This window comes from Phoenix dactylifera, unplaced genomic scaffold (genome assembly GCF_009389715.1).
Source record: "Phoenix dactylifera cultivar Barhee BC4 unplaced genomic scaffold, palm_55x_up_171113_PBpolish2nd_filt_p 000141F, whole genome shotgun sequence".
NCBI lineage: Eukaryota > Viridiplantae > Streptophyta > Magnoliopsida > Arecales > Arecaceae > Phoenix > Phoenix dactylifera.
This window is the reverse complement of record NW_024067697.1, coordinates 761,686-786,962: the sequence shown is the minus strand read 5'-3', so window position 1 is coordinate 786,962 and position 25,277 is coordinate 761,686. Positions and strand designations below refer to the sequence as shown.

The 25,277-nt window shown below is 40.0% G+C and overlaps 1 protein-coding gene across 1 annotated transcript; it reads right to left on the bottom strand.

Moving 5' to 3' along the window:
• Nucleotides 1-1,667: 1,667 nt before the first annotated feature.
• Nucleotides 1,668-25,277, bottom strand: LOC103697696 (heat stress transcription factor A-1-like). Its single transcript, XM_008779608.4, has 2 exons — nt 24,828-25,277; nt 1,668-3,261 (listed from the first exon to the last, which is right to left on the bottom strand). Exons 1-2 carry the CDS (start codon nt 25,095-25,097, stop codon nt 2,005-2,007), a joined length of 1,527 nt encoding a protein of 508 aa, XP_008777830.1. The 5' UTR covers nt 25,098-25,277; the 3' UTR covers nt 1,668-2,004.

Here is a 25,277-nt window from a genome sequence, read left to right as displayed (position 1 = left end):
TATATATATATATATATATATATATATATATATATATATATATATGCATGCATGTATATATGTATATGTATATATGTGTGTGTATGTCTACAAGTTACATCTGGAGTAACTCTTGTGGAGGTTTTTTCTTTTTGAATTAGACAATGAGGATTCTAAAGTGATGATCCGAGCTATTAGATGTAATTGTCTACTTCTAAACTACATACATACCAAAAGTCACATAATTTACAGACCCCAAGAATATGCAACAAGCGGTCAAAAAATATGTATTATTTTATATTATTTAAATTGTCCAATTCTTTAATCACTTGATATATAAGCTAGAGGACTCCAAATCATACGATTTTTTGTATATAAATAGTTTAAATGTAAAGGATCATGTCTAATAATAGATCATCGATGTGGAACCTCTATCTTCCAATTCAAAATTATACAACTCGATAAGAGTCGCACGAAGTGTAACTTGAACTTGATAGATAAGAATTCAATCAACCAGATTTTAAGTCAAATCCTATCCATTAAAAGTAAAAGGTGGGGTCCAATATAGACAATCAGAGCTATTGAATGTGATCAACTACATCCAAATTGATGGATATTGTGCTCCATCCAAAATGTATGCAGTGGAAGTCTAAGACTTTGTTCATGATTTAGCTACATGCGAAAGCATGCTTAGAGTTTAAAAAATTTTACTGAGCCAATCGGTGACTTTGGAGTTGATTTTTGCTTTCCTGGAAGTGAGACTACGAAAGTACACAATCCTCCAAACTTTACTATTTGCAGCTATGTCAATACACATGCATGGCCCTAGGAAGCTTTCTTAGTCTCCAAACTCTAACTACGTCCTAGGAATATATCTATTACTTTAGATCTAGCTTCCTTCTCTTTCTTTTCCTCTTTTTTCTTAGACAATAAGCGTATGAAACATCCTCCATTTTTTTCTGATTTTCTACGTGATCTAGACCCCCGTTGAGACCCCAAATAAGTAATGGAAGCCCTAGGGTTTATGGCCACTCTCAACTAGGAAACCCCTTAGGGTTCTAGTTGGATTAGAACACTAAAGAGAAGGGGACGGCACCCATCCTAGGGCGCCTCCTTTTCTTGTGCCCCGAACTTTCTAGAGGGAATTTGGTTTCTCGTACGCAAGAGAGAGAGGGTGAGACAGCATACTAGGAAAGATGGCTGCCCCATTTGATAATATATAAAGATAAATTAACAATATATTATAATAATAATGTATTTTGCATTGCAAGGCAAATATCAGCTGATTAGAATTTGAGCTGATGTAAATTGCACCAATAAATTATGCATTACAAAATTATTTATAGATGAAGAATGCGGTAAACCCACTAATGATGTCCAAAATCTGCTTTTATATTCCTCTCATTGTAAGATGCCCACACAGAGCATACTAATCATGGGGGAATTGGTTAGGTCAACTGCAGTCAGAAGCTGCATTTCAGGTTCAATACACAGGCAGAACTTGATACTCATATTCCTAGCTTGATTGGCTTTTTCCTTGATCCTGAGAGTTAAAGATAATTGACTGTCCGCTTAAAGCAATGGCTGCCAGTAAAACTAGAACCAATTGCAACAGAATAACATCCAGTTATCCGCAAATTTTGTCAATGGATATGTCAATTTAACAGGTGCTATTCAAACCATAAGAATGCTATCAGGGCACTAAAAGAAGAGCATATTGATGAAGATGGACGCAACATTATATATTTTTGTTAACATCTCAAACAAAACCTTTCTGCCTATATAGCAAGAGGTCAAAACGACAATGAGATTTGTACAAACCCAAAATGGGCACCTCAAGAGCGTGTTTGACTCAGTTGGCTTGGAAGATATAAGGGGAGACCGAGTGAGAACGCGGCCAACTCCATGAGCAGGTGGCTCTGTAACTACAAATCATCAAGAGTACACCGAGAAGATCAGGACCAGAGGATATTTATAATTGTCTATTCAGTCTCCAATACCAAAGTTTATATAGGCATGATATTATCATTTCCTCTGTGATGCGAGAAGTCCCATCTGCTCTGTGAGATGGTCCATACGAGCATCGTCCCACCCATTTTGTTGTTCTGGCTGCATCTCCTTGGGTTCATGTATGCCTGAATCAACATCTTCTAAATCACCTGAGAGTGGGCTAGCCATGAGAAATTGTTCCCAGAAAGAATCATTTATGCTAGGAAGTTTCTGTTCCTCATCAGTGAAGATATCAACATCAGTATCGGAAGAAAACTTTTCTGTCTCAATGGAAACCTGCTCATCCATTGCCGAAATGGGGTTCACGTTCTCTGCCTCACGCTGCACATAGTTTTCACTTGAAATTCCAACAGCATTGCCATTTGGAACCACTCCTTCCATCTGAGAAAAGTCAGGGATACTTGTGTCAGGCTGTTGTGGAGCAATAGCATCTGGAACTCTAGACACAACACTCATATTGGCAAGCTCAGCTGTTGTAACCATGTCAGCTACACTGACAGATGATTGGATCTCAGATGGCACAGATGATGAGCAAATTGCTGAAAATCCAGAGCTCAGTGGCAGAAATGGAGTCCCTGAAGTAGTAGGGACCTCAGATAGGCTGACTCCCGAGTTCCGATTTGAAGAACTGCCGTCAAATGCCTGCGGTGATAAAGCAATGTTCTCAATAAGAAAATTCTCTGAGTTGCCCAAAGTTTCCAGCCTGGGAGATGTGTCAAAATTTAGAATCTGCATTAGCATTGCTTTTGCTGCTTCATTCATTAGAGGTTGATATTTGACTATTTGACAATCAGGTGATGTGCTCTCACCATCCTGCTTGTTACCCTGCATGGGTAGTCGTCGTTTTTTGTTCATTCCAGCTATATGCCAATTACTGTCATTCTGCTGCACCAGCTGTGCCAAGAATCCAGGACTCTGCATGGCTTTTGCCAAGAATGACATCATTTGCTGCTGTCGTTGTTCCATTCCCTGAAGACGCCGGCCTACGGTCTGCAACTGACGATCTGTGCCCTGCTGCTGCTGTCTCAGCTTCACCAGTTCCTGCATGAGTACATTCTTGTCCCTCTTGAGCCTCTCAATTTCTTCCTCCAACCCAAACTTCCCCACCTCAACACATGCTGCAAGATTAGCACTCTGCGCTTGAGGCTGCTGTGCTTGGCTGGGTGTCTGGGCAGGTTTTCTTCTGTTGATAGTCTTCAGCAAATGTTTTTGGCCTCTTAGAAATCCCTCATTTGCAAATTCCCATCGATCCGGATTGACCTTCCTAAAACCCTGACAGAATGCAGAAGACATAAGGAAGATAAAGAAGAAAAATATCAATGTTTATGCGATATTATAATGCCAATGAAACAATCAGCTTAATCAAAAAAACAATGTAACACTACAAGGTTGTTTTATCAACTGTGTGCACTATCAATCTTATGGATAAGTATCAACAGTTCACCACAGTTTGGAAGAAATACAAGAAGAAAAGGAAGCATCACAGCTGCTCCAGTGTTTTCTCCTGCTTGAGCATTCCTTTGATAGGCAGAAATGGCAAAAAATTCAACAAGTTGATCCAAAATAAATGGGATTTATGGGATAATGCTCATCAGAAGTGTATTTTAAAATGTCTTATCATCATAGAATTTATCTAAACTATTATAAGAAAATTCTGGGTTATGAAAAAAAAATACTATGAATTTTAGCCATGTTTGTAACTGCAGAAGATTGGCTTAGCAAGTTAAGTCCTACATGACTTGGTTATTAGGCTGCAATTAACTACTTTTTATTTAATTCTACCAATTCTTTACTAGAAACCTGATTTGTCCACTTATAAATTTTCAGGTCTGAAGAAGGGAAAATATTTCTCAAAATAAAAATATAAATCTCACCACTCAAAGATCAAAGAATCTGGAGAGAGGGGTATTAGAGTTTGAAAAATCCAGACAAAGTGATTCCTGACAATATAATACTCCTCCATCAACCCAAACCCCAAATAAATAAATAAAAAGAAAAGATCAACAATAGAAAAAGCTCATATAATACAAGCATTGTAGCACCATAGCCTCTTGTAAATAATCCATGCCGGCATATCTTCTGCTTTTTCTGCCAAGAATTGTTGCATTACACAACATAGACAACAGTCAGGGCCCATTTCTACAAATTAACCCTGACAGAACATGAATAAATTTAATAAATCAATTACAAATCATTTGATCAATAGATAAACTGAATATTTAGTTCTAGAACATGAATTAGAAAGGAGAAGCTGATAAATGATGATTTATCACAAAATAAGTGTTTAAATATTTTCAAAGAATTTTGCTACTTTACGGTCCAACCACCTTATTCAAAGCATGGAATCTAGAGTATCAGTCCATGTTCTTTGAGAGAAGGGTTTGAAGGTGGTAGTTTTTGTCAAGATCTCCCACCACCCCCTGTGTTTTTGTTTTTTCTTTGTTCCCCTTGGAAGGAGGGGGGGGACACAAATTCAAGAAGCATCACATCTAACCGATGCAGTCCTTATCATGTACAATTGAAAATCACATCATGAGCATGTGAAGGGTAAAAGAGCAATAAGATTATAGGGAGATGAAGTGGGAAACACAAATTAAAACAAAATAAGCAACAGCATTATAAATTTAACAAAAAAATTCTCCATTTCACAGCCTAATTTAATATTTGGAATATCTGAAATCTATGAGAAATAAGGCAATGTAGTTTTATAAGGGTTACAAGAATATTATCCTACTTCACATCTGAACCATTACTCTTAAATGAGTACTTAAACAGGAAAATTTTATGGAAACTTCAAGCTAGGCAGAAAGATAACTAAAATAATATGAACAAGAAATAAAATTCCAAAAAGTTCACACTCTAGAAATACTATTTGGGCCTTATTTCTAGCACAATTTGGTAAACAAGGGAAAAAAAGGGAATGTTCTCTTCTTAATTCGACCTTGAATTGCAAACAAGAAGCTGGTTCTCAACCACTAGGCACTTTTATTGTTTGCAATTATTTTCTGACTCTATAAAATTCCATAATTTAACCCTAAGACAGAGAAAGTTAACATGACCAAAGAAATCATCTCCTAGTCTATAAAGATACTCCACATTCAAAAGGTGTGACAGTGTATCCTTCATTAATCTTGTTGAAATGGCAACTCTACTATCATGTCCATGTAAAAAGTTAGAGAAGCAATTCCAGCGTGCAATCTTTCACATGCAGCAACGAATGCTACTGTGTTAATGGAGCATGCAGCATAATCAATTATCTCCTTAGACTGAAAAGAAAAAAAAAAATCACATGAGGACATTCATACAAGGTAAGGTACTTATCAGCATGCAACTTAAGAATGGTTCACAAGATGCATGTCCCTGATAAATCATTGTGCAAGTTGTCTTCATGGCTGTCCTTAACTGTGGCAATTCTTTATCAGAGATCCAAAATGATATTGAGAGAAATATTATCTAATGTAGGAACCTCTACTGACGGAAAAGAATAGAAAAGTTTGGTAACAGATAAGGTTGATGTCATCATGCAAATCTTCAAGGCCTCAACAAAATAACATGTTTGAGATGAAAGTGCCAGATTTATGCTGTGATGAGAGCACAAAAGTGCAACCTACATGTCACTAAAATTAGTGTTATTGCTAACCGATAATGATAAATTCACTGGATTAATATTATATTTGGGGTTGATACAGATTATCATAAATTAGAGATAAAATGCACATTGAGTACAAATTTGACTTCAAAAGGATCCCTTCCCAGATCCGATCCGGTTGAAGATCGGGTCGGGTCCGAGTCAGGTTCGGGTCCGAATCAAGTCCATTTTCTTTGTGTTTTTGGGAAGGAATTTTGGGCAAATCTAATTTGGCCATATCATAACTATGAGGTGCTGGGTGACCCATGACTTGAAAGACTTGCACTTAACCTCCAGTCAGAATAGATGACCCGTGACGAACTCAGTCCGTCCGTCTACAAGCCAAATTTCATATCACACTATTTTTTTTATCTATATGACTAATTGGACGGAACTTGGCATCTCCCAGCTCTCATCTCAGGAGGGCAAAGAAAGTCCCAGACCTTCTTCCAAAATCTAAGTCCATTGCAGAAACTGGCACATGACCAATTCAACGTTCCAGCAAGGCGTGATCACGCCACCATCCGCCGTCCACGACACCTCCAACTCTTTCCAGATCTGCAGCTCCTCCGCCTCATCCCACGTGCGTCTCTTCCATTCCGCGTCTTCAACGCTACTCCCAGCGGCTCACAGCCACTCATCCTGTCCGGCCTCCTCCATATCGAGAGCTCCCGAGCCAGCTCTTTCCTCCCGTGATGCTAGCAGTGGTCTCGCGGCGCTTTCCAAGTGAGCTCCAGCCCCTCTCCCGTGATCCAAGCCGGACGATCCCACGGCAGCCTCCGCCTCAGCCCGCTAGCCAGCAACCGACGTCCGCCTCTCCAGTGATCCACGCGTCTCCAACCAACGTTTCCAGCTCATCCCGCAGCGTCTTCTTCCTTCCCAAATCAGCAAACCGGGATCTTCTTCATCCGGCACCCCAGCAATCACGCCGTCCTCCTTCCGAATCGGCGCCCGTCTGCAGCTCCTCCCTCCTTCCGTGTCCAAGATCCCATGATGCATGCAGAGATCCAGCCCGTCCCAGCCTCCTCTGGCCATCCACGTGTGTCTCGCATTCATCCTTCCGCATCCCGGACGACCTTCTTCCCCGATTCCAGCGATCCCGCGCCCATCAAGCGTGCTGTGATCAAGCCACTGTTCCAGCCAAGAGCCTGTCCGCCCTCTCCTTCCGCCCATGATTCAGCCATCCACGCTTGCTGTGGCACTATAAGAAGGGGAGAACGAAGAGGAGGAGGTGAGCTCGGTTTGGGTGGTGGCCGGCGGGTCGGAGGAGGAGGAGGTGAGCTCGGTTGAGAAGAAAAACAGAGCATTGCTCTGTTCTTGGGGGGAAGAAAAGAATAAAAAAATAATATTTTATGTTCTAGCAGGAGGGAGAAGCTTTTTGTTTTATTTTTTTTATGTTATTTGTAAAAGAGAAGAAACATTAGATTTCCAATCTCCACTTTTATTTGCAATAAATTTTCTTTTTATCAAATCTATCATTTCTTTTTCATGCAATCCTTGTTCTAGGTTCAACTTAATTTCTATTTTTTTTAATGCAATCTTTTAATTCTTCTTTGATGCAATACATTAAATTTTCTTTTATGCAATTTATGTTCTAGGCTTTTGATCTTCTTAGCACTTGTTTTCATCCATTTTAATTTATGCCAAAATTTTTCTTTGAATAGTTAAACATTTCATGAATTTATAAATGCTCTTTGATTTCTAAGTACTTGTCTTTTTATTATTTTTAAATAAAGAAGATTCTCTGATAGACTAGAGAATCTATCATCATCCCCGATATAATGTTTTTCTTTTATTATTCAAAAATCGATTTTGAATCCAAGTGAATGTTCTAATTTTTATGCAACTCCAATCGCCTCCCTGTGGATCGACCTCTTACAACCACTATTCTTCGAGTAGGAAAGGTAAGAGAAAAATTAATTTAAACTTTGTTTGTCGGTTCTAACAACGATCTGTTTAGCATATTTTTAGGTAAACAAGAATCGGACGAACAAAATTTTGGCGCCGTTGCCGGGGAGGCAAATCGAGAAGCAAGAACGATCACGAAGATCAAATCGAATTTTGGATGTCCGGAGTAAACGCACTCCGGTAGTAAGTTTTTATTTTTATTTTTATTAATTTTCCTTATTTTGATAATTTCTAGTTAATAATTTCGTAGTTATTAAATTCTGAAATTTGAAATTCGAAATTTAATATTCAAAAAAAAATAAAAAAAAAATTCAAAATTCAAAAATTCAAAAAATTTAAATTCAAAATTTGAATTCTGAGATTTGAAATTTGAAATTTAAAAAGAAAAAAATTAAATCAAAAAAAAAAATTATTTTTGCTAGTAATTGATAGGGTGCAATCCTCCGAGGTTATCATACCTCTATTGGGACTCCTCACGGAGTAATCTCCAGAGCTTATTCAACGGGCATTCGGAGATTGACTGACGCATAAGGATTGTATTTAGTTTACATTCAAGTTATTGCTATATAAAAATTTAAAAAAAAATTTAAAAAAAAATTTAAAAAAAATAAATAAAAAAATAGTAAATTAGTAAAAAATTGCTTGCTCATTTAATCAGTACAACCTAATGACATTGCATAAACTTTAAAAAAATTATTGATTATTTGCTACATTTAGTATTAAGCATTTGCATAAAATAATTTAAGGGCAAAATCCATTAAAAAGATAAGGTCGGAAAGTCATTACCTGTCCTTAGCCCAAAAATCACCACCTTGCATACATATCCTAAGCCAAATTAAATTAAAATCAAATTAGACGTTGGCCTTAGGGTTTTCGAGCTCAATTAGGCTCTTGGAAAGAAGCGGCTGAAAGCCACTCCAGTGAGGATTTAGTAATTGGTGATGTCTAGGAAAGTTTTACAACAGTGAGAACTGTTACGGGTATTGTGGTATCGGTGTACCCTTCTGGCACCACCACACACCTCGGGACTTTCCTGGTCACTGGTTACTGAATCGCTTAACTGGTAAGCTCAAGCTTAATCTGAAAGGAAGATTAGGAGCTGTCTAATCTAGGAGAGAATTTCAGAAACTTTTTAACCTGATAAATCTCTGTGCAACTAGATTTAAGAAGCTACTAAACCTCACTTAATTCTAAGACTAATAGGGTCAAATTGTTGTGGTCATCTGTGTCTAGCCCTTCTCTTCTTTTAGGATTTCGTTCATTATAGGAGTCAAATATAATGAAGTGTTGATAATGTATGCATGGTAGAAGGTCATTAAGGGATAAGTTAACCCCATTTGATCCTGAGATTGACAGAACTTTTTATCACAACTTGCGAACTGTAAATCAACTGTCAATCTCTACAATGGGTGAACACATTAGAACCCTGAATGAATTATTCACTCCTGCATCCGCTAGTCCACCTACATGTATAGTGTTGCCAATAAATAATGCAGCCCAATTTGAAATTCGGGCTGCGACAATAAATATGCTACCCAAATTCCATGGGTTTGAAAGTGAACAACCCTACATTCATCTAAATAAATTCATGACAATTTGTCAAACTTTCAAAAATCAAAATTTAGATGAAGAAAGTGTAAAATTGAGATTGTTCCCAATGACCTTAGAGGATCGAGCCGCGGCCTGGCTATATTCTCTGGCCCCAAATTCCATCACAACATGGGAACAACTATCTAGGAAGTTCATGGCAAAATTTTATCCCATGATTAAAACAGAAAAAATTAAGGATGCCATAAGAACTTTTAGAGGGAAATCTGAAGAGGAATTCTTCCAAACTTGGGAATGATTCCATGACTTGTTGGTCAAATGCCCACACCATGGGCTTGATAAGGCTGATCTGGTCCACTTCTTTTATAAAGGACTACCTCCGGCACATAGAAACATGATCGAGTCCATGCACAAAGGTAGGTTCATGAACCAAACCCCAGATCAAGCCTATGAATTTCTTGTTGACTTAGCCGAAAATGCCCAAAATTGGAGTAGCTATGGTGAGGAAGTAAATAGAGATGAGTTCGGATCTAGAAAACCAGATAATTATGAAATGAAAACAGATCCAGAACTCAAAAATGTCATGTCCAATCTGGTGACTGAGAATGAACAACTTAAGTAAAAAGTTTGATGCTTTCACTGTTTTCACTAGTTCGAGTTCATACAAAGAGTCAAATCCCATCATGAAAGTGGATCACGAGTCACATAGTTTATGTGTCTTGTGTAACAGTCCGGAACATCTAGTGGAGTGCTGTCCTAATCTGCCCACCATAAAGGCCGAGCAAGCAAATGCTCTAAATTCGTATAGTGCCTTCAAGAAGCCCACTCCCAATTCATTCAGTCCATTCTACCATCCTGATAATAGGTTCCACCCAAATTTCTCATACAAGCAGAACGAACCTATTCAGCATCAAGGTGGTCTACCAGATTTTCAGAACAACTTCCCCAGGATAGGTCCATCACAAATGAACCAACTTTTGGTTCCATCTGTACCTCCTTATAATGCCCCTATCCCGCAGCAACCTTCACCATTAGAAACCATGATGGTTAATATGATGAAGCAACAATAAGATTTTATTAAGCAACAACAACAGACCAACACAGCCCAAGCCCAAACTAACCAATTCCATGCGCAAGCGATTGCAAAACTTGAGGTTAGTCTAAGCCAAATAGCAAACTCTCTAGGGGATAGAAAGAAAGGTGAACTACCTAGTCAACCAGTGCCTAACCCTAGTAGACAACAAAATCAAGGTCAGAGAGGTCAGTATCAAATCGATTCTAATGGAAATCCGACCTATGAAGTCCAGACGATTACCACTTTAAGGTCTGGCAAGCAAGTGGACAATAAAGTCCAACTTCCTGAACATGAAAAAGAAAATAAAAATGAATCCGATAAGAACCCTATTCAGAAGAGGGGTCAAGAACAGGATAAATCAGACAAAAAGGAAGAACCCATAGAAACATACAAACCTAAGGTTTCTTTCCCAGTAGACTTCAGGACTCCAAGAAACAATCTAACTTTGATGAAATAATGGAAGTTTTTAAAACTGTTCAAATAAATATACCTTTTCTCGATGCCATAAGACAAATTCCCTCCTATACAAAATTCTTGAAAGACCTCACCGCGGTCAAAAGAAAAACCAGTATTCCTAGACAAGCTGTTATGGCTGCACAAGCCTCATCTCTCATTCAACAACAGATTGCACCGAAATTCAAAGACCCTGGTTGCCCAACCATTGAAATAAAAATAGGAGAGACGATCATCCAGAGAGCTCTATTAGATTTAGGAGCCAGTGTGAACCTACTTCCCTACTATGTGTACCAAAAGTTAGGTTTGGGAGAATTAAAGCCTACAAATATTACCCTGTCCTTAGCAGATAGGACAGTGAAGTACCCCAAGGGGATTGTAGAGGATGAAATAGTGAAAGTAAACGAGTTTTACTATCCTGTGGACTTCGTTATCCTTGAGACTGAACCTGCAATACATCCAGACAGTCATACACCTATAATTTTAGGTAGGCCTTTCTTAGCCACAGCAAATGCTGTGATCAACTGTCGAATGGGATGCTAAAATTATCTTTTGGCAACATGAAAGTCGAGCTTAATGTCTTCAACATAAGTAAACAACCACCAGACGACAAAAAAATCAATGAAGTTGACATGATTGAAAGTCTGGTTCAGGAGACTTTCTTACAAACTTATAATAAGGACCCTTTAGAAGCTTACCTTGTCCATTCCGAGAAAGGGGTCAAGCATGCGCCCCTTAGTTCTATTCCCCTTATGAGCATAGATCGTCATCAGCCAACTGTTCTTCATCGGACTCTTCCAAAACCATTCTTAGATAATGGTTGAAAAAAAAGAGGATTCACATTTTGTCCGGCTGAAGACATAAAACTTAGCGCTCTTGGAAGGCAACCCAACATGTAAATATTATAAAAAAAAAATTACTAACATGCAGGTTTGGGATTTTTTTTACCCCAATTGTTAATTTACCTACCCATATCAGGTAACTTCTCCTCTATCCTATTACTGCTTTAAATCTTCTTTAACATTGAGGACAATGTTAGATTTAGGTACGGGGGTGAGAATATTTTTGATGCCAAAAAAAAAAATTAAAATTAAAATAAAAAAAAGGAGTTCAAATTTTTAACTCAAACTCTAATCTTTTTGGCTGTACAAACTAGGAATTGCTTTGACAATAGCTTTGAGTTAAGGAATATGATAGCAATTCTAGCTTGAGTTTTCGTCCCACCTATCTTCTGCTAATATAATACAAGATGATTTAGCACCTACACGTAAGCACATAAATAGTGGGGTATGTATACTTGCAACTAATATGAATACTTTAATATTCGGGATAATTTAAAGTTATATGTGTAATGAACCCCCTAATCAAAAAAAAAAGATAAAATAAAATAATAAGTTTATTTTAAGTCTTCTCACTGAGTAACCGGGCCTCTTGCCTGGCAAGCAGCGAGTGTTCGCGTAAAAAGATGAGAATGATTGAGATTAAACTTTGAGTGACTAATTTGGCCTTGAAGCCTAGTTAACTTGAGTTATTAAGCCCGTTAGGGTGTCTCTACACCTAGTGCCCTGAGCCATCTGGATCAGGAGTCATTGGCCTAACACTCGCTACATGGGTCAGCTAGAAAGCTTAATAAGGCTAGATATTGCACAAGTCATTCTTCTTAGCATTCAGTCTGATAAAAAAAAATATAACAATAAAAAAAAATTGGGGTGTTCATTACCATTTAACTCTAGAAAATCTTGAAAATTGGAGTGATCATGTTGGAAGTAAGTGAAAGCCACTCATTTATATGATATTATCTTGCACCTCACTACATTCTTGACTTGTTAGCAGATAGATGGGGAGTAATGGAACTTGAGTTAGAGTCGGCTTAAATATGATAGCAATAAGTCTTTATTGTCCTTGCAATTCTAAGTTCATACAATGATACTTGTTCAAATTTTGAGTTAAACATTAGAAATTCCTGACTAATGAAGTTTGTGGGTAACTTCACTGCAAACCCTCACGAGACAGCACTCGTCCACTAGGGTAACCTAGGGGTTTAAAGGCTTGTTGCACGTGCTAAGTGCAATCGTTACTCCCTACGAAAATGGGTGCATATCTTAGTTTGTGTATTTAGCTTCAATTCAAAAAAAAAAAGGAGAAAAAGTCATAAGTTAGACTACATCTTTTTGTGCCCTCATTTTATCGTTTGCTTGTTAATTGCTAGAGACTAGCAATAAGCTAGTTGGGGGGTGTGATGAGAGCACAAAAGTGCAACCTACATGTCACTAAAATTAGTGTTATTGCTAACCGATAATGATAAATTCACTGGATTAATATTATATTTGGGGTTGACACAGATTATCATAAATTAGAGATAAAATGCACATTGAGTACAAATTTGACTTCAAAAGGATCCCTCCCCAGATCCGATCCGGTTGAATATCGGGTCGGGTCCGAGTCAGGTTCGGGTCCGAATCAAGTCCATTTTCTTCGTGTTTTTGGGAAGGAATTTTGGGCAAATCTAATTTGGCCATATCATAACTATGAGGTGCTGGGTGACCCATGACTTGAAAGACTTGCACTTAACCTCCAGTCAGAACAGATGACCCGTGACGAACTCAGTCCGTCCGTCTACAAGCCAAATTTCATATCACACTATTTTTTTATCTATATGACTAATTGGACGGAACTTGGCATCTCCCAGCTCTCATCTCAGGAGGGCAAAGAAAGTCCCAGACCTTCCAAAATCTAAGTCCATTGCAGAAACTGGCACATGACCCATTCAACGTTCCAGCAAGGCGTGATCACGCCACCATCCGCTGTCCACGACACCTCCAACTCTTTCCAGATCTGCAGCTCCTCCGCCTCATCCCACGTGCGTCTCTTCCATTCCGCGTCTTCAACGCTGCTCCCAGCGGCTCACAGCCACTCATCCCGTCCGGCCTCCTCCACATCGAGAGCTCTCGAGCCAGCTCTTCCCTCCCGTGATGCTAGCAGTGGTCCCGCGGCGCTTTCCAAGTAAGCTCCAGCCCCTCTCCCGTGATCCAAGCCGGACGATCCCACGGCAGCCTCCGCCTCAGCCCGCTAGCCAGCAACCGACGTCCGCCCCTCCAGTGATCCACGCGTCTCCAACCAACGTTTCCAGCTCATCCCGCAGCGTCTTCTTCCTTCCCAAATCAGCAAGCCGGGATCTTCTTCATCCGGCACCCCAGCAATCACGCCGTCCTCCTTCCGGATCGGCGCCCGTCTGCAGCTCCTCCCTCCTTCCATGTCCAAGATCCCGTGATGCATGCAGAGATCCAGCCCATCCCAGCCTCCTCTGGCCATCCACGTGTGTCTCGCATTCATCCTTCCGCATCCCGGACGACCTTCCCCGATTCCAGCGATCCCGCGCCCATCAAGCGTGCTGTGATCAAGCCACCGTTCCAGCCAAGAGCCCGTCCGCCCTCTCCTTCCGCCCATGATTCAGCCATCCACGCTTGCTGTGGCACTATAAGAAGGGGAGAACGAAGAGGAGGAGGTGAGCTCGGTTTGGGTGGTGGCCAGCGGGTCCAAGGAGGAGGAGGTGAGCTCGGTTGAGAAGGAAAACAGAGCATTGCTCTGTTCTTGGGGGGAAGAAAAGAATTAAAAAAAATAATATTTTATGTTCTAGCGGGAGGGAGAAGCTTTTTGTTTTATTTTTTTTATGTTATTTGTAAAAGAGAAGAAACATTAGGTTTCCAATCTCCACTTTTATTTGTAATGAATTTTCTTTTTATCAAATCTATCATTTCTTTTTCATGCAATCCTTGTTTTAGGTTCAAGTTAATTTCTGTTTTTTTTAATGCAATCTTTTATTCTTCTTTGATGCAATACATTAAATTTTCTTTTATGCAATTTATGTTCTAGGCTTTTGATCTTCTTAGCACTTGTTTTCATCCATTTTAATTTATGCCAAAATTTTCCTTTGAATAGTTAAACATTTCATGAATTTATAAATGCTCTTTGATTTCTAAGTACTTGTCTTTTTATTATTTTTAAATAAAGAAGATTCTCTGGTAGACTAGAGAATCTATCATCATCCCCGATATAATGTTTTTCTTTTGTTATTCAAAAATCGATTTTGAATCCGAATGAATGTTCTAATTTTTATGCAACTCCAATCGCCTCTCTGTGGATCGACCTCTTACAAACACTATTCTTCGAGTAGGAAAGGTAAGAGTAAAATTAATTTAAACTTTGTTTGTCGGTTTTAACAACGATCTGTTTAGCATATTTTTAGGTAAACAGGAATCGGACGAACATGCAGTATTTTACATCTGTGTGAGCATCTGTTTATAGTTATCAGCTTTTAAATTATTAAGCTTCATGTTCAGCCACTTATGAAAGTTTTCATCCTTTTGATCCCCCTACTAAAATTGATCTTAAAAAAAAACACACATACACAAACATTCACTTTTCATGAGACCAGTCTGCTAGCTCTTTTAAAGTAGCTGGAATAGGATATTATGCAGGATTTAGGACTCATCTAATTGAAGAACTATAAACAATTGATTTTGGTGCCAAACTGATGTAATTAGAAAGCATTAACAAAAACTTTTATTTTGGTACCATAGTGATAGAACCACTTGCTTCATAGCTTCACAGAAAGCTTTGAGGCAATTTTGTGAATAGGATGTGGCATGATCTAGATGGAAGGTATAAAGGGGACATAAGTTGCATGAGTTACATCATTGCAAAAATCTGCAGGAGTTAATCATCCACATATCCCTTGCATACCACTCTGTACGTCATTCCTCTATTATTAGAATCATTCAGTCTACTGCTTCAAACATTTTATCCATGATTTATATCGTGTATGTGAGAACCGGCCCATAAAGGCCCATCCCAGAATGAAGTCGGCAGCACCCGCTGACTTCAATTCGAAAATTCAAAAATGTTTTGGATCAGAACAGAGGAACCGTGTTTCCCTACCCGATCCGCCAGCCATTGAGAGGATAAGGCCACGGAGTCATGGCCAGTGACGACTCCGCGGGCCGTTCGAATGGCCGCCAGCCATTAGGTCGTGCACAACCGCTACCATGATCGTGGGCGGGTGCATGACCGCCAAGTTTATCCCCAATCAAACATGCATAAACCCCCCCTCATCCCCTGCGACGGACCACCACCGAGCTCCCGCTTCTTCTTCCCTCCCTCCGGCGGCCGACGTACCACCACAACTAAGCTTCGTCACCCCCGAATTCCCTTCCTTTTCTTTGGATTTTGGTTACTCTATTTTTCCCCTATTTTGAGATCCACTTTGCCTGTCAGAAGCCGCCACCGCCACGAGATCCACCGCCCCTGCCGTCTGCCGATGAGTCCCCTGCCTTGACTTGCTTCTTCCTTGGCCGAGGGAGCTGCCACCTTGGGCAGCTAGGGGAGGTGCCCTTTCCTTCTTCCTCTTCCTTTCCCTCCCCATTCATGGCCGAATCACCACGACCATCTCGCCGCCGGCCACGCCACCTCGCCCGAGCCGTTGGCTGGGCCACCGCCAGGCCAACGGCCACCCCTAGCCTCTCCTCTTTCTTCCCTCTCTTCCTTCTCGTCTTCTTCTAGCTTTCATTTTCTTCCCATTTTAGTTTATTCATTTATTTATTAATTTATACATATATATATATATAAATCTCTTGATGTGATCTTATCTCTCTAGATCAAGCCTACATTCTGACTAAATCTAAACCTTTCTCCTAACGGTTGACCCAAACCACTCGGACTGGGCCCATGATCAGAATTAAACCAAGACTTAGATTGAGATTCTCTCTCTTCTCCCTCTTTCTCTTTAGCTAGACCCAGGGATATTAGTTCAAAGCCATGACTCTCTTTGCTCAGATCCAAGTTGACCCCTGGGTGAAGGCCCTAAACCGCCCCGGTACTCGAACGTCATAAGCCTTGCCAGGTATCTCCTAGAATTTGGTTATCCTTGTCCTTTATTAAGCTACTTAAATCATAGCTCATCTTGATCAGTTCAGTTCACCCTGCTCGTACCTACCCCAGCAGCCGGACACTACCACCCGATCGACCTTGCTTTTCTTTCATCCGGATTTGGGTATAAAGTCATATCCCCAATAGTAATTTTAATTTTTGACTTTGCTTGCTTTTAAGATATTAATTAAAATTAATGATATTAAAGGAACCGGTTCAGTGTCCAAATACCACTATTTTTATACTTCGCAGTCGTTGCACCTGCCCGTGATCATGGCGGCAATTGTGCATCACCCAACGGCCGGTGGTTGTTCGAATCGCCCGCAGAGTCGTGATCGGCCACGAGTCCGTGGCCTTTTTCTCTCAACAGCTGACAGATCGAGCAGGGGTGCGTGGTTCCTCTATTCATGGGTGTTGCCGACTTCAATCCGAGATGAGACCTTGTGGGCCGCTTCTCACATTTGTCACGCCTCGAACCCAGAGCGTAACAGACGCCTCATATCTGTATGGCGGACCATACAAGTATGCAAGGCAACAGATCATATCAAAGCAAGAACGATTCTTGAAAATTAATTTAAATAATTCTTACAATCAGTTGTTCCAAAGTGACATAAGTCAACATATGCTAACCATTTATTCAAATCAAATAAAATATTCTAATTAGTCTAAATAGTCTAACTAGAACTCTAATCACCAATAATATCTACAGAAGATCTAGCGCACTCTTCCAAGTCCCAAGCAATAATGCATCTAGATATGAAAAATAGAGAAAGAAAGAATAATGAGCTATACTAACCCAGTAAGCAATATAACAACATAACACCCCAAAGTGGAATCTCATCATGCCAAATAAATAAATAGTTAAAGAACATGATATTGACTAAGAATAAATCAAGTTTTGAATCATACATGTATCTCTTTTGAAGTTTACTATTATTTTCATAACTGATACTAGAAACCCAACATCAGGCTATGGCCATGTAACCCAGTGGCATGGGTCAGAATCCACAAAGTGCCAAATATCATTATTCTTAACCATCGGCAGTTTAGTGTCCAAGTACCACTATTCTAATCACCGATGGTTCTTGTCGAAACTAGTTTCTCAGATTTGAAGTCGACAGGGCTAACGAATAGTCCCCATTGGTGGGGCTACATTATAGCCATGCTGAGAATACATATATATGAAATAAATTTCATAATTTATTCATTCATATTTTTCAAATTTTATAACATAACACAACATATTTAAAATAATATGCCTGATCCGTTTGACCAAGTATAAAACAGATATAACAATCATATTCAATAAAGTAATTGTCATTTTACCATAATTTGAAAAATACACATTGAAGCATTAGGTTACTTACATCTTATCACTTCAAAATTCCACTCCAATTAGACGAGTTAGGTTCACCTGCTTTAATATCATTAAATTTTTATTAATATCATAAAAGCCAAGCGAAGTCAAAAATTAAAATACTATTGAAAATACGGCCTTACACCCAAATCTGGATGAAAGAAAAGCAAGATCGATCAGGTGGTAGTGCCCACCGCTGGGGTCGGTCCGAGCAAGGTGAATTGAACTGATCAAGATGAGCTATGATTTATGTGGCTCAATAAAGGTCAAGGGTAACCAAATTCTAGAGAATATTTGAGAAGGCTAAGGTACTAGGTCGGTACGTCGCCTGAGTATCGAGGTAATTCAGGACCTCTACCCAGGGGTCAACTTGGATCCGAGCAAAGAGAGTCAAGGCTTTGAACAAAGATCTTTGGATCTGGTTGGAGAGAGAAAGAGGGAGAAGAGAGAGGATCTCAGTCTAAGTCTTAGTCTAATTCTGATCACGGGCCACGCCGAGTAGTCCAGGTCGACCATTAGGGAAAAGGTCTAAATCTAGTTAATATGGGCTTGACCTAGAGAGTATCACATCAGGAGATTTATATATATATAGGAATTAATAAACTAAAATAGGAAGAAAATAAGAGCTAGAAGAAGACGAGAAGGAAGAGAGGGAAAGAAAGAGGAGAGGAGAGGCCTGGGGTGGTCAATGGCCTGGCGGTGGCCCGGCCAGCAGCTCACTGCAAGGTGGCGCAGCCAGCAGCGAGATGGCCGTGGTGGTTCGACCATGAACGTGGAGGGAACGGAAGAGGAAGAAGGGAAGGACAGCGCCCCTAGCTGTCCAAGGTGGTAGCTCCCTCAACCAAGAAAAAGCAAGTCAAGGCAGGGGACTCACCAGCAAACCACAGTGGTGGTGGATCTCGTGGCGGTGGAGGCTTTCGATGGGCAAAATGGATCTCAAAACAGGAAAAAAATAGAGTAACCAAAATCTAGAGAAAGGGAAGAAAATTTGGGGGTGGCAAAGCTCAGTTGTGGTGGTACGTTGGCCGCCGGAAGGAGGGAAGAAGAAGAGCAAGCTCGATGGTGGTCCGTCACAAGGGATGATGGGGGATTTATACATGTTTGGATGGAAATAAACTTGGCAGTCATTGCACCCGCCCTCGATCATGGTGGCGGTTGTGCACGACCCAACGGCCGGCGGCCATTCGAACGGCCTGCGAAGTCGTCACCGGCCAGGACTCCACGGCCTTATCCTTTGAATGGATGGTGGATCAGGCAGGAAAACGCGGTTCCTTTGTTCTGATCTTTCTTTTTCTTTTTTGAATTTTCAAATTGCAGTCGATGGGTGTTGCCAGCTTCAATCCGGGATGGGCTCTTATGGGCCAGTTCTCACATTCTCCTCTTCTTTAAAAAAAGTTGATCCTCAAAATTTGAAAAATTTTGACTTTCCAAAGTTAAAGATGCTCAGCCCAAAAACTCATACACTCAAGGTAGCCAGAAGATAACTTATCATGGAACGGGTGTTTTCCTAATGCAAACACCCAAGCAGGGCCTTAGCATACCACACATAAGGCCAACCCTAATTAGAGTCCAATCATTGATGGTTGTGAAGGTGATTCACAAAAGAATATGTAGTGATGAACTTTAGACAACAATGGTCTATCTCAAAAATGATTGATATCAAATCACAAGAGCAAGTCTAATAAGGCAAGGTATTGATACCATGATTTCATATGTCACAAAGCTTAAAATTTAACTTCAATTTATAAATAAGGTGGGAACGAATCGTACATGATTTATTCGGATACCTAACAAATTAGACCATATTTAATCATTAATCAACTAACCCTAGTGATGATATGCTCAAATTTTTTTTTTCTTAGCATAGCCAACAATCGGAGAGAATAACATAGCCACATCATGATTAGTCTAAGGATCAACAGTTTTCACCTTTTCTTCAATAAAAGTCTTAGCTATTGAAAAGTCAAGTCTTCTATCATAACACATGTCAAATCTCAATCAATATTTTTGACCAATTTTTAAATGACTTAATGGACCACACATTAGCTGGGCAACTTTGATCAACATTCTCCAAAATTTCTTAATGATTCTAGATCAATTTTTTTTCAAAACATCAATTAATGTTAATTTAATTGATCTATCACAAGATCATAAACTACTATTTGAGCGTAAAATAATCTTTTTTTTCGGTACATCGGCAACTCACATATAACGAATGTAAGTATTGCCCAAAAAGTCAGAAAGTAAAATAGACTACAAGAAAGACGGGACAAAAACCTGGTCCACCCAGATGAAGTCGCCTGAATGATGAGCCGCATAGAGGCCACCTAATCTGCCGCACTATTGTCCTCTCTGTAAACATGAGAGATCCGATGGGAGATGCATTCGCCTAACAGACGGCGAATATCGTGAAGCAATCGCATTCCCCTATTAGCGCCCCCGGTCTCCTGGATCCCTTAGATCACCGTGGCGGAATCCCCCTCAATGATAATGTGATCTGCCCCCAACACCCATCTCGCATAGAATACTCCCTTCCATGCTGTGTCGACAGACTAGTCGAAGATGAACCGACCCTCGGCCGCCAATAGTCTTGCCTGCTGATCTCTAATGACAAAGTCGGCGCCGCACCAACCACCCTCTTGGGTACTGTTGTCGAAGTTCACTTTGAGAAAACTAGGATGTGGGGGCTTCCAAAAGATGATAACACACCTGGGCGCTACGTGAGCGAAATGAGAGCCCCAAATTCTCCTGGCCGCCCTAAGAGACGACGACGCAGTGACATCAAGGACCTCCGCCACATGAAGTAGGGCCCTGTCTACTACAATTCTCAGAAGCTCAGCTTTGTCCTCGAAGATGCGAGCATTCCAATCTAGCCAGCAGTGATAAGCCAAATAGGCTGCCCTAATCCCCAAGGACAGAAGCCCGGGACTCCGGAAGGACTCAGCCAAGAGGGTCAAAAACTCCTCTATTGACGACCAACTCCACCGTAGACCAGAGCAAGCCGAGGCACACTCCCATAACGAAGCCGCCCTCTGACAACCAAAGAGGACATGGAATATAGTCTCTTCTGTCTCCTGACAAGCCCAGCATCCCAAGGTGATGCGCACCCCCTGTCAAGCCAAGACTCGCCTGGTAAGCAGACATCCCCAGGCGACCTTCCAAACAAACAAGGCTACTTGAAGATGAATACGCAGCCGCAAGATCTACTCCACCTCCATCTGTCTAGCTGCAAGCCTCCTCACCAACTCGAGAAGGTCCCGTGTCGCACCTCTGTCCTTCCCGTCCGGCCCCACAACTGCCTATCCCCCGCCTCAGCCCCCATGATTGGCACCATTAACACCCGCTCGCCCGACTGCTCGCCAAAGACCCGCCGGACGAGGTCCCCATCCCAATTCCGCCCTCCTAGGGGCCAATAGATCGTGGACTCTGCGCTCCTCCAATCCCCTAGGGTCGCAAAAGGTGGGCCATCTGCACAGTAGAATGTCAGCCAGCCAGCAGTCCCCCAAAACGTCCACCGCTCGACCATCACCAATCTTCCATTGGATCTCCGAAAGCACCAGGGGGCACGGGCACATATCTCTCGCCACAGAAAGGAATTGCACCTACCCACACGGAAGACATGCGGGTCCATCGGGTCCCCATACTTGGCCCTCATCATGGAGCCCCAGAAACTCGACGGCTCCAATATGAACCTCGCTTCCATCCTAGTAGCAAAGATGTCCCGTCGCTCGACTAGAGATTGGATACCCAGTCCACTAATCCTAAACTTCAAGATTGATAATTATTCTCGAATTCTTTCAAAAGCATAAGCAAAGAAAGGCCCATACTAAAACATTCTAGATCTAAGATCAATTAATGCATGAACCAACATTGCACTAATCGTAAACTTGAAATGTTAGAAATTTTCTTTGCACAGCAGATAGGAGAACCTACTAATGACAAAATGATATCCATATCAGTCAAAAATCAAAAACAGTATCATTTCCCTTGACAATAAAATTCTCTTTAACAAGAAAAACCATCAAAAACTTTTCCGAATCAAATAGACACTATTTCTAACCAGCCAAAATTATTCAAACCACCATGCTTCTGCTGCGCACTCCACCAACATTCTCAAGATTTATAAGTTGACTTCCAATCAATATTGTAAATTGAAAAGATCTAAAATTTTAAATTTCAAGTAAAACCAAGGAAAAACTCTTGAATCTCATCCCTAAATATATTTTTCTTCTATATAATAGTTTCATGCATGATCCACATAAAGGTTGCAACCTCGAAGAATATTTAAATAAATATCATAAAATATTTTCAAGCCCAAACTTTAAACAACTTTTTATGAATGAACCTTAACTAGCCACCAAAATAATTATCCTCAAGCTAGAAGTAACATTAAAGTACCCCATGTCAAGTTGAACTTCCAAATTCACTTATATAACTAATAAACAAATAAATTACAATGCACAATAATATTCCATGGCTAATACTCCTTCACTTAATTTTAGTCAAAATCCAATTAAGCATAACCTGAAATATAAATTGCTCCACCTAAAAAACTCCCAAAATAGCTTATTCACACTTTGGCCATGAGCACAGTTAGCTAGCATTCTGATTTCAATGAAAATGAAATAAGCATCACAAATAAAATTTAGATAAGATAACACAAATTCATCAATAACAAAAACAAACAAAGACATTTGTCTCATTATCTAATTTTTACCCAACTCTCAAACTTTCCGACGAACCCTAAAGATCCTAAAAGCTAAGCTCTAATATGACTATTTCAATCACGATCTCTAGTAATCTTAAACTTAAGCTCTGATACCATTAAATTTATCATGTTCTGAATCCAGAGCATAATAGACGTCACATACCTACATGGCGAACTATACAAGCATGTAAAGCTACAGATCAAATCAAAAAAATAATTCTTAAAAATTAATTAAATCAAGATCTTATACAAATAATTGTTACAATCAATTGTTCCAAAATGACATAAGTCAATGTATGCTTAACTATTTATTCAAATCAAATAAAATATTTTAACTAGTCTAAATAGTCTAACTAGAACTGAGAATATTTCAGAAGATCTAGTGCACTCCCCCAAGTTTCGAGCAATCATGAATCTGGATTAAAAAATAGAAAAAAATAATAAGCTACACTAGCCCAGTAAGCAACATAACACCCCAAAGTGGGATCTAATCATGCCAGTAAATAATTGGTTAAAGAACAAAATATTGATTAGCAATAAATCAATTTTTGAATAATACATATCTCCTTTAAAGTCTACTATTATTTTTATAAACTGATACTAGAAACCCAACATTAGACTATGGCCACGTAACCCAGTGGCATATGTCAAAATGCACAAAGTATCAAATACCACTATTCCGAATCAGTTTAGTCTCCAAATACCACTTTTTTAATCACCGGAGGTTCGATGTCCAAATACCACTATTCCGAATAGTAGTATTTAGCACTTTGTGCATTCTGACCCATGTCACTAGCTTATGTAGCCACAGCCTGATGTTGGATTTCTAGTATCAGTTTATAAAAATAATAGTAAACTTGAAAAGAGATATATGCATAATTTAAAAATTAATTTATTCCTAGTCAATATCTTGTTATTTAACTAATTATTTACTTGGCATGCTTAGACCCCACTTTGGGGTTGTATGTTGCTTACTGGGCTAATGTAGCTCATTATTTTTTTTTCATTTTTCAAATCCAGATTCATGATTGCTCGAAACTTGGGAGACTGCGCTAGATTTTCGAAAGATATTTTCAGTACTAGTTAGACTATTTAGACTAGTTAGAATATTTTATTTGATTTGAATAAATAGTTAAGCATATATTGACTTATGTCACCTTGAAACAATTGATTGTAACAATTATTTATATAAGATCTTGATTTAATTAATTTTCAAGAATTATTGCCTTGATATGATCTATAGCCTTGGACGTTTATATGGTCCACCATGCAGGTATGCGACATCTGTTATATTCTAGATTCAGGGTGTGACAGTGTACTTATTTTAAAAGTTATGCATGTTCAATTACTTGGAAATATGGAAAAAATTGTGAGAGAAGAGTGAAATTTGATTAGGCAACCCAGCCTCTCTTGGTGTGAAAACTAAGTCACACACTTCAATGAATGAAAAGGAGTGCTAGAGTAGAAGCAAAGGCAACAACGTATACAAGCTCATCTTTAGATAAATCTATTTGGAGAGGATGTGATCTAAGGGCTGGAAGGAATCAAGAGTGCTTCGAGATTTCTTGAAACTCGGGAGGAAGCAGCAATTGGTCTTGGATTAGAGGAAGTGTTGGTTCCCGACAGCCTTGATTTAAAGAATTTCAAAGCCTCATCTGCGCAGGTGAAAAGTTACCAAGGCAGGCGGGCAAGATATTGGGAAGCTAGACGATGAAGTAGATGGAGATGAGATACAGTCTTGAAAGTTACTACAATTGATATTGGCTCCAATATCATGAAAGAGTTCATAACTCTTCTCCGTGATTTGAAAGTTCCTATAATCATAATTTTTTCAAGAATTATAGTCTTTCATCAAGTAAATTATTAAGAAAGTGTAGTTACAAAAAAAAAAAAAAAAAAAAAATTGGGTTTTCTTTTCACTTAATGTAATAAAGACTGATATTTCTTTATTAAACATGCATGATTTCTTTGTACTTTGCATAGAAATATAATGTTAGTTGGCCCAAAATTCCATCTTCACCCATTATTCCTTTGTCTTCAATAAAATACAACTTTAGCAAATATTTCATATGTTTAACCACATTTTTCCATCCCAATCTTATCTTCCATCAGAGCTTAACAAACCCCAATCGACACAGACAAAGATGAAATCAGGAAGCACCCATCATTTTAAACCGATTCAAACAAAGCAGACAGAATTCGAAGGGAAATCATCAGAAAGGGCCAAAGGGCTCACATAGGTGTTGAGCTGGCGGACGAAGCTGGAGAAGTTATTGTGCTTGAAATACTTGGGGAGGAGGTCCCGCGCGAATTCCGGCGTGTTCCACACCACGAAGCTGTTGTTCCCCGGTCCCCACGACACGATCGCGTCCGTCGCCGGGTCGTCCACCATCTCATACGTCTTGCTCAGGAACGGTGGCGGCGCGTTCCCTCCCAGCCCCGCGTTCGCCCCCGCCGCTGCCGCCACATCCGCTCCTCCCCCTCCGCCGCCGGCACCGCCGTCCATTCGGTCGCCGATAATGGCGGCCAAGGGTTTTGGGAGAGAAATCGACCTCAAACAGGGCCAAGAGTCGCCGGAGAGTCCTAGGGTTTGGGCTTGGAGAGATAAGACCCCAACGGTAACGGAAAACGGGTCACGGCAGCGGTGTCGGTTGGGCAAGACAAGCCTGGCCGATCCCGAAACACA